This window comes from Galeopterus variegatus, unplaced genomic scaffold (genome assembly GCF_000696425.1).
Source record: "Galeopterus variegatus unplaced genomic scaffold, G_variegatus-3.0.2 Scaffold242, whole genome shotgun sequence".
Taxonomy (NCBI): domain Eukaryota; kingdom Metazoa; phylum Chordata; class Mammalia; order Dermoptera; family Cynocephalidae; genus Galeopterus; species Galeopterus variegatus.
In genome coordinates this window covers 302,741-313,069 of record NW_007726353.1, presented here as the reverse complement: position 1 = coordinate 313,069, position 10,329 = coordinate 302,741, and the positions used below count along the sequence as shown (strand labels likewise).

The following is a 10,329-nucleotide window of genomic DNA, read 5'->3' as shown; positions in this document are numbered from 1 at the left end:
GGGGTCTGGTTTGTCAGGCTGGCCTTTGCTTGGTAGCAGACACTGTGTCCTCCTGCTATAGCCTCCCTCCTTTATGCTGTTACTCCTGCTACAACAGTGATCAGATCCGTGAAGGACCTTCTGGCCAGTTTCCCCTTCAAATGGAACTATCACCAGGACCACACCAGGCTCTGGGGTCAGACAGTCTGGGCCCGAACCCAGGCTAAGCTCTTCACTGAAGGCTGGGACTGGAGCAAGTTGCTTGGCCTTTCTAAGCCCCAGTGTCCTCACCTGGAGCATGAGAATGGTTAAGACTAAGAGATTAGGTCTGTAGAGCACTGGGTATGCCAACACCAAAGAAGAAATGAAGCTCTTTCTGAGATGCCCAAAACAGGACAGGTGAAGGGCTTTGCCTGAGTTGGAAGGGTAGGTGGCCGGCTCCTGAGGCTTCCCAGAGCCTGAAGAGTGACCCTTTCCCATTGCCCTGGTAATAATTCTGGTCTCCCCTCCCCAGCTTGTGCTTAACCTTGTTATTTTCATAGCTTTCCAGTCCAGTGCCCCCACCCAGGAGGGGGCAGTTTCAGGCCAAAGTCCTCCCACCTTATGAGAAGGCAGACTGGGCCGGCACTCACTTCTTCAGTGCCCTCTTGGCCATCCCTCCAGGCCTGGAATGCAAATAAAGGGAAGAATCAACCACCCCACCCCTCTTCTGCTGTCTTTCCAAAGGCCTGAGTAGCTAGCCCCATGGGAATCTGAGACCAGTTCAGGCAAGATGGGCCCCTCTCCCCAAGAATACACAAAGGGTCCAAATAGAAACATTTTAACTGGATTTGGTTTATGAGTTCTGATGTCCCTTCTATACATCTGCCTGCCTGCTCTGCTGATTTCGCATATGCCCAGGCTATAAGGTGCCTTTCTGTCATCACCCAGTGGAGTACTGGGATCACCATGAGCCCCTCTTGGCCTAAGAGGGTGTCAAGCGTTTAAGGAAAAGACGGGGGGAATGGGGGAATGGGCAGGAGAACTGGCTACCTTAGAGGCTCTGGAATAGGTGGGCCCCAACCCCACCAATGGAAGGAAAATCAGGCATATCCTAAAAGGGGTGGTCCCCATTTAGCTCCAGGTCTGGAGCAGCAAGGGCAGGCCCACTCCATCCTGAGTGATTCTATTAGATCCTGTCCCCACCCTGATCACTGCCATGTGGCAGTGCCAGGGTGCCTCCTCCCTTTTCCTGTGTGATGGCTGCAGTGGTGGAGGCAGAAGCAGACTTATTTCAGATTGTTGTACAGGTACATGGATACAATCATGGCAGCCAGCTGGTGGGGGAGGAACAGGAAGAGATGAGGGGACATGATTAGGATCCTGAAGCATTTGTCCCCTGCCCTCCAGACACCCTACATAAATCTCTGTTAGAAGTCTGTCTCCTCCAGAGAGGCCTCAGATGAGTCAAGCAGCCCTGGTCTGGAGGCAATATTCCAGCCCCAGCCTCCTCATCCGCTTACCTCCAGGACTGCAATTCCAGCTGCCACACCACCCACAGCGGCTGCATTGGTTCGGATGTCATACAGAAGCTGTTTGAAGCAACCCTTGGGGCAGGGGAGAGAACATTTATTGTTGGCCGGCCCCACCCCCATCCCTGTTTGCCACTCTGAGGCCATTAAAGCAGTCCCCACCCTTCCCATGTCGGCGCACACCTGTACATCACTGTTCTGAGCCTTGTCCGCGGAGCAGGATTCCGTGGTTGTGCCATTGTCGCCGCAACAGTATGGAGGAAACGCTCCGTCCTGCTCTGTGTAGTAGGGTGAGTCTACAAAATCCGTGTAGTTGTTGAAGCCACAGCACTTGAGCTAGAGACAAGGTGGGAAGGGTGGGAAGGGTGGTAAGTAGAGCCTTGCTTCTTTCTCTCCATCCCCAAATCTCCCCCAGCCCACCTTACCCCTTCCATGGTGAGATTCCACACTTGGGTGAAGTCCTTCTGAGAACCATAGTCTTTCTTGATGGCAGGCACTACCAGCGTCGTCAGGAAATTCTCAGCCTGTGTGAAGCAGGCCAGCGATTAGGGGCTGGCAGAGAAGGTGGCCATTCACAGGCCACAGATCACTTCCAGGGCTTTGCCCAATCTTCCTCCCTTGCCCCATCCCAGTGTCTCACCACTGTTGTATACACCAAGGCAACCACAGCAGCTGCAACCTCAGCAATGAAGATGATGAGGAGGATGGAGAAGAACTGAGTAGATAACAGGGGTCTGGGTTTTAGAGAGAGACAGACCCTCCTACCCTCCTTGCCCTAACCACCCCCTGTAAAAACGAGGTAGGGGACTCCTATGCTGAGGCTCCTGGAGTACAAAACAGGGTTTGGGGATCTCCAGGGCCTGGTGTCAAGGGTGAGGGGACCCCTGGTCATGGGTCTGTGGAGCTGGGTCTGACACACCATCATAAGGGCACACTTGTTCTCAGCATGAGCACCGTAGCAGCCCAGGAAACCAAGAGCAAAGAGCACAGCGCCAGCCGCGATGAGGAAGTAGCCCACGTTGACAAACTGCATGACACTGGACGACAGCGACCCGAAGATCTTCAGGAAGGATGATCCATCAATCGACACCCAGATGCCCACTGCCAATAGGGCCACACCACACAGCTGGGGACAGAGAGATCAGGCAAGCCTTGTAACAATGCTGACAAGTGGCTCATTGCCACACAGTTGAGTCAGGAGAATGGGAGCCAAAAACTTCCCCCTTCATTAGCTAGGGAGTCTAAAAACTCATCCTGTAGGGAAGGAAACATCCTCTAGAGCCAGAAAGATGGGAGTTGGGATGCCCATAGCCAACACCAGGCTGCACACCTGAGCAGATATATATGAGATCAGGGATTCTAGAAATATCTACAGGGTAGGGAGAGGGGCAAGACTTTCCCTCAGTGCTGCCAGGGTCCTGCAACATATCTGGGAGTGAAAACAGGCAGCTGAGTGAAAACACTCAGTTTCCCATTTCCTCTCTGGGTTATGGATGTCTAGAACTCCTCTGCCCTCAGATAGGTGGAAATAGGGAGTGGTAGCAATGAGCAGGCTCAACAGTCACCATAGTAACAGAGGTGGGGCTGAAGTTTACACCTGCTCCCAACCTTGCAGAGGGTGGAGGTTGAGAAGGTTCACCCACCTGAGGCTCCATTTGGCTCCCCTCCAGGATCAGACTCCAGGCCTGCCCCTCATCCAGCCTAGAGCTCCTTGCGTCACAAGTGGAAACTGAGACACCGGAAGGGGAATACAGCCAGAGTTTCTCTTAAAGTCTCTCTGGCTCAACCCTAAACCTCAGAGGGAATCCCAAGACCCAGATCAGGAGGGCCCTGCCCAGTTCCCAAAGCTCTCAGAGCAAAGCCTTGCTGACCTAAGGCTTCAGTGGAGGATCAGCCTGACACCACCTTGATGCCCACTACCCACTTTCCAGCTATAGAAACTGAGGCTAGAATCAGGAGTGAGATGGTAGATTATGGCTGGATCACAGGCATGTTTGCTCAAGGACAGAAAGCTGGGTTTCTAGCCCGCAGGATCAAATTTCAAGGAGCTTGAGGTTTGCCCTACCCTGCTCTGCCCAGCCTGGTAAGGCCTGAGCACAGAGGCCAGAAACCAAACCGGATTTGCCTTTAACTCCTTCACACCAGAGCCTCTACTCTTCAAATCCCTGGAATCCTATTGCCTCCTCCAGATACATGGATAAAAGCTAGTTCCCTGCAGCTAAAGGAAGCCCAAGGCACAGACCACATCAGTCAGAGGAGTCAGAGTCAGAGGGTTTACCCACCCCCAGCCCAATTTCTTCAACCTTGTCTACACTTCATGTCTCTACTTCCTTATCTTTTACTCACTCTAGGCCATGCTAATATGGTTCCTGGGTCTCTGGTAAAATCTTGTGCTAAATCCAGTGGACATTTCACAGACCATGTATCCTTCTTGACCTCTCTGATATCTCGCTGTCCTTGTTTTCCGCCCACCTCTCCGCCTGCTCCTTCTCCACCTCCTTCATAGTGGCTATTTCTTTGCTTATCCCTAATAAGTTGGGTTTTCCAGATTCACATTCCCCAAGTGCTCTCACCCACTCCCATGGCTTCAGTGACCACCTATGCACACATGACTTTCAAATATCCACAGCCAGCTTCAGTCTGAGCTGCACCTTCACTGGGTACACAGCTGACTGTGGGACATCCTCCTCCTGCCGCCCGCATTGCTCATGCCACAGATATCGGCATCATCACCAAGACCCTTGTCTCCCTTGCCCCTTCTTCCACCCCTCAGCCACCATCCTAGGGCTTAGACCTTTGATAGCTTCTCCCTATCTTAACCACCATCTCCAGGGTTTACGCCTTGTTGCTCTGCCTCTTAAACTTGCCCTACATAATCTGTTCCTGGTTTTCTGAACAATACCTGATTTCATTACTTCTGGGCCTTTACGCAAGCTTTACAATTCCCCCACCTAGTACAATACCCAGCTTCAGCTATTTCCTCCAAGAAGTCTTTTCCTACTAGGCTGAGTTCAAGTCCCTCCAATGGGCTCCCATAGCCCCTGTGCTAAGCCCAGATATACTACATTGGGATTGTCTGCCTATCTGGCTTACTGGACCTGAGCTCCTTGAGGGCAGAGAACAGCCTTGCTTATCTGCCACCCCAGCATCCAGCATGCAGTCTTAGGCAATGAATGTTTGTTGATTGAATAAGGGCTGTTTGAGACAGACCCTTCACTCTGACAAGACATGGGCCCTCTCCTTTTTCAGCTCTCATCATACAGAGGCCGCTGTATATTCTTCCATTTTAAGTGAATTTAGGTAAATCCTTTCCCCTCTCTGAGCCCTCAATGCTATAAAAAGGAGAGAATCACTCCTGCTAGCTTAATCTGCCCTCCCCTAAGCCTGGACAGAAGCTTCCTGGAAGGGAGGGGATGCCCTAACTTTTCCAGACTCTTCTTCACACACGCCCTGTATGGCAGCCCAGCTGTGACTGGGACCATGTATCAGCCTTTGGGGAGACCTCTGCATCCTACTCATAAGGGGAAGTTTGCAGCACAGAGTCTGGGCACAGTAGTCTCCCATTCCCCAGCTTGGGCTCTGCTCAGGTTGTTACCTACTCCTGTAGAGAGCCCCAAAGAGGCCACAACCTTCATACTTACAAAGATGAGCAAATTGAAGAGGAACATCATGGTCTTAATGAAACTGAAACACTGCATGGTGGCTCCTGGGAGGCAGACATAAGTGAGTTAGAACCTTGTCCCTTGTCCTCCTTCCCCCAGCCCCCTGACTTGTGCTGGCCCTGGTTTCTGGACCCTGACATCTAGCTTCTGGCAAACTGGACTCATATTTCACCAAACTTTCTCTGCACCTGGACTCTGACACCTTAGTTCCCATGTGACCCCCTACCCTGCTATACTACCCAGGCCCTCTATCAGCACCTGACACTCTGAGATCCTAACACCCCAGGTTCCTCGACTGGCACCCCAAGCCTGACTCCCACACTACACGTCACTTCATGCCCTTCCCTGGCAACTATATGTCCTGGGCCTCTCCCCAAACTAACCCCAGACCTTTCCAGGACCCTCCCCATAGCCCTTTCAGTGCCCCAAACCTGTTTCCAGGTTGATATCACTTCATAGTATAATCTCTATCCTATGCCATCACCTGTTCAGGGTCCTAGGCAGAGAGTTCTGAAAGATGGATGTGCTGAAGCTCCAGAAGGGACAGGAAAGCTCCAGGAAGCTGCCACTGAGTGGGCAGGCAGAGAGACGAGCTGGCTCACACACCACTGCTCACCTGCAGGTGGGGCAGGTGCTTTAAAGGCCTCCTTCTGCCAGCCCACTGGCCCCACCCTTGCCCAGTGAGCTTCCTCTTGCCCCTGCTGCCCCCTGCTGCCTGAAGATCGGTCCCCACAACCACAACCACAGCAGGCCTCCACCTGGCAACGCCACAGGCAACGCCTCTCCTGATCTTGAGAAGGGTGAGCTGTTTGGGGGTGGGCTCGTGGCCCCTCAGAACTTCCGTGTGCCATCCACTACAATAGTGCACGTACGCTTCTTACCCTGCATCTGCTAGTACACTCATTGTCCCCTATGTGCTCACGGGCGTACACATCTGCCCAAGCTGCCGTCTGTATGTTCACACACCAAACACACAGTTACATACATAAACACCTACTAGTGTTCTGGAATGCACACACACATGGAACTCTCAACATCTGAGTAACATCTGAGATACATACCTAAAGTCTCTCTCTCTCTCTCTCTCTCTCTCTCACACACACACACACACACACACACACACACACACTTTCAAGGAAGTGACCAAGGTCTGGCAGCTTCTGCTCTCTTCTCTGAGTAGCAAGTGGTTCCTAGTCTTCCCTCCAAAAAACCTCAAATTCCCCTTCTTTCTCCTCTCTTCGTCTTTCCTCTTCTCTTTTCTCCCTCCTCACCTTTTTCTCTTTCTTTTTCCCTCTCCAGTCTTAGTACTCTGTGTACACCACTTCCCTTTCTGCCAGCAGGTGACACCATGGTCCCATGAAGGAATCACCCTCAGTTCTAAGGCTCTGTAATCCTCATCTTCATTAATCCTCCCAGGGCTGCCTGTCCCACTTCCCACTCCAACCCTTCTGATGTAGAAATGCTGGGAAAGTCCCGGCTTTCACGTCACTCAGACCAGGTGTTCAAATCTTGGTTCTGTTACTTATTAGCTATGTGACCCTGGGGGCATTTCTTAGACTTGGTTTTAAGACTCTGTTTCCTGGTCTATATAACAGAATGGTTATGGGGTTTTAAAATGAGATTTTCTTCCTGCTCTGGGTCATAAGGGAATGAGCAGAGTAAGAAGGTCAGAGCAGGGAGAGCCACAGCCGGATGGGTTGTGGAATGGAGGAAGTGGATTTTTAAATTTGTTTTGTTTTCATAGTGGGAGGAGGCAGCTGAAGAGACAGGAGAGAAGGGCTAACAATATTACAGACTGTACTAATAATACAGACCATACTTTGAATGCATTACATAGATTGATTTTTTTTTCCTCTTCACAACAATCCTATGAGATAGAGTTTCCTTTTAACCCCATTTTAAATATGGGGAAATGGAGGCACAGATTAAGTACATGGAAAGATTAAGTACTTTCCATGATCACATAGTTCATAAGTGGCAGAGTCAGGATTCAACTCCAGTCAGTCTGGCTCCAAAGTTTGCTTCTTAAAAACCAAGCAGACTGTCTGTATTGATGAAGTTTCATGGAGGCAGGGCCAGCTTCCATAAAGAGCAGGGGAGGAGACCTTTGTTTGGGACCTGAAGAAAAGGAGGGGTACGGACAACTAGGTTTGTAGGTATAGTGGCTAGAGGCTCATGGGCGCAAGGTCATATTCTAAGACTGAGGATGGCGAGAGTAGAGGGTGGAGCAGGGGTGGGGGGGCTAGGCCTGTGCTGGTGGTGCTGAGGGCCCCACAGTCTCCTAGCAGGATCCTGTAGGGGTAGACAAAAGGAAGCTGGGAAGGGGGCCTTGGAAGAGGGGAATAAGAAAGAAAAGGAGAGGGTGCTGAGGGGTGGAAGGAGAAGGGGCAAGTCCAAAGTCCCACCACTCAGTGCAAGGCCAGGCAGAGCCACTGACTCTCCCATCTCCTACAAGAAAGCGGATGAACCCAGAGTTAGCACCTCTGACATCCCCAGGGGATCTAGCTGTTCCTCCACCTGTACTGACTGTCCATGTGGCTTTCTTTTTCATCTCAAAAAGAATTGGGATCAAGGCACATTCATCATTGTCCTTGGTACCCAGCACATATGAAGTTGTTAGTGAACATTTCCTGATGAATGAATGAATGAATGAGTACAGAATAGCAAGAGTTAAATGCTCTGGGCTTTGGATCTTGGCCATCATAGATTTGAACCCCTGTCTGCCTCTAATTGTGTGACTTCACCTCACAGCCTCAGTTTCCTTATACAGTTGATCGTCATTACTCATAGATTCCATATATGTAAATTTACCTACTCACTAAAATTTATTTGTATCCCCAAAACCAATACGTGTAGCACTTCTGCAGTCATTTATGGACATGAACAGAGAGGTGAAAAATTTGAGTTGCCCAGCACACTTGTCTCCAGCGGAGGTCTGTTGAACAAGGAGACTCTCTGCCTTCCTGTTTCAGCTCGTATAAACAAATGTTCTTTTGGCAGTCTATTTAGTGCCACTTTTTTTTTTTTACATTTTTTGTGTTTTTTGTTGGTGATTTCGCTGTCTAAAATGGTTCCCAGTTGTGGTGCTATCTAGTGTTCCTAAGCACAAGAAGGCTAGGATGTGCCCTACAGAGGAAATGTGTGTTAGATAAACTTCATTCAGGCACAAGTTCTGTTGGCCATGAGTTCAATGTTAGTGACTCAACAATATATATTAAATAAGATGCCTCCACACATAAAGCCAGGTTATATTTTCATCAGTTGACAAAAATGTTGTGACCAGAGGGTGGCAGCAACCTAACCTCATATTTCTTCAAGGAGCAATGGCTCAGTATTGGCTAATTCAGTGTTTGTGGTGACTTTATAGAACAAAACTATCGGGAATAATGAGAATTGAGTGTATATAAACAGGGATAATGATAAAATCTCCTTTTAGGGTTGTTGTGAGGCTAAATGAAATAATGTTTGTAAAGTGCTCAGCACAGTGTCTGGCACATAGTAAGTGCTCAATAAACATTTTTAATATTGTAAGCATGGATGAGTGAAAAAGTGAAGGAGTGATTTCCTTCTACTCGTAGACTTCCTTTTCCCAAGGGGCTAACCTGAGGTTGTCTGGCTCTTAGTCTGGCTTTTAGGCTGGGCCCAATGGAGAGGATTGTGAGGGAGACTGACCCATGGGGAGGGGGTAGGAGACGGGACTTGTAATAAAGAGTACCACCCTATGACAGATTCCGTATGTCATAGAGGCCTTAGCTACCCTGGCCAGCAGCACCCCTCAGGCACACTACAGAAGCTCCCTGTGCCCATGGGGCCCTCTCAGTTTGTTCATGCCCCTCGGCACCGGGGCATGAGGTCCCCCTACCGGAGGGCAGGTATGGGCTGGCCCCGACCCCGGTTTCCCAGGATGTTCAAGTGTAGCAGCAGAAGGTACCGGCAGAAACCTCAAGGCCCAGCTGCCACCAGTGCAGCCACCAGTCTTGCCACTCAGGTCATGAATATCAACAACAACCACACTGCCACCACCAGTGTGTGGATCCTCCCACCTCAAGGTTAGCCAGGGGGTGGTTTGAGAAGCAGGGCCACTGAAATTTTCCCCAACTGGTCCTGCTTAAGCACTCTAAGAGACAAACTCTGTGAAATACCACCTCCAAAGATATGGTGGGGTCTTGATGTCAGGCATCCCAAAATGCTGAGAGCCTCAATGGAGGATGGATTGGCTAGAAGCAGAGGGCTTGGGGAGGTGGGTGAATCCAAGGGCCAGTGGAGCTTCCACAACTGCTGCCTTCCTCACACCCCTTCCCTCTCCTTCTTCTCCTCAGTTCTGAGACACTTCTTTCAGCCTGGGAGCTTTCTGATCCTCTAGAAATGCCCAGAAGCTTGGCTTGCTCTGAACCTGCATCTCCTAGGAGCCATGGGCAATAAACAATGAACAAATAAAGTCATTCTGCTCAAGCTATTCCACAGTGAGGTGTTTCCAGCTGACTGTGCAGGGTGTGAGGGCAGGGCTGAGGCTGAATTCTCCCAGGGACAAGCTTCAGTGACAGCAGCAGGGATCACAGTTGCACAGTGGTAGGACAGGAAAAGGTCAGCAACACACACCATCTTTGACCTCAGCTTCTGAGCTGTCCCATGAGGTAGGGGGCTTTCCTGCCTTTCACTTCCATCTGCACAGGAAAAAGGGTCTCCACAGACATCTTGGAAGTTATAGGGAGGCATAGATTAGAGAGGGATAAGACAAAAACCAAAACCCCATGAGTGCTTGAGTATGAGGTGTATGTGCCTCTGTGTACCTGTGATGGTCAGTGTGTAGGTGTAGCTGCTGGTGTGTGTGTGTGTGTGTGTGAGATCAGGAGAATGAGAGTATAAGCAGATATGTGGCTGAATGTGCCTTTGTGATCGAATGTGCCTCTATGGCTGGCTATGAGTGTCAAGGAGTGTTATGAGGATACAGGTATGACAGGACACTGGCTCTGCTAAGAAGAATGAAGGTCAGGAAGGGGATGAGGAGCAGCCTAAAGGAGGAGAGGGTGGAGAAGGGTTAGCTTCTGAGGACGGCATACCACTTCCAGCCCCTTAGCCATTCTCTGAGGTCAATGTTTTCCAGGACTGGCAGCTGAGCTGGGTGCTTGGAGGTGGGGCAAGACTGTTTGAGCCCAGAAACGGGGGGGGGGGGGGGG

The 10,329-nt window shown here is 50.4% G+C and overlaps 1 protein-coding gene across 1 annotated transcript; it reads right to left on the bottom strand.

Annotated features, from left to right (window-relative positions):
* Positions 1-793: 793 nt before the first annotated feature.
* On the bottom strand, positions 794-5,733 carry TSPAN1 (tetraspanin 1). The gene is made up of 8 exons (XM_008566437.1): positions 5,637-5,733; positions 5,132-5,196; positions 2,410-2,616; positions 2,131-2,205; positions 1,916-2,014; positions 1,674-1,826; positions 1,482-1,565; positions 794-1,295 (listed from the first exon to the last, which is right to left on the bottom strand). The coding sequence occupies exons 2-8, from the start codon at positions 5,186-5,188 to the stop codon at positions 1,248-1,250; spliced, it is 723 nt and encodes a 240-aa protein (XP_008564659.1). The 5' UTR covers positions 5,189-5,196; positions 5,637-5,733; the 3' UTR covers positions 794-1,247.
* Between the last annotated feature and the right edge of the window lie 4,596 nt (positions 5,734-10,329).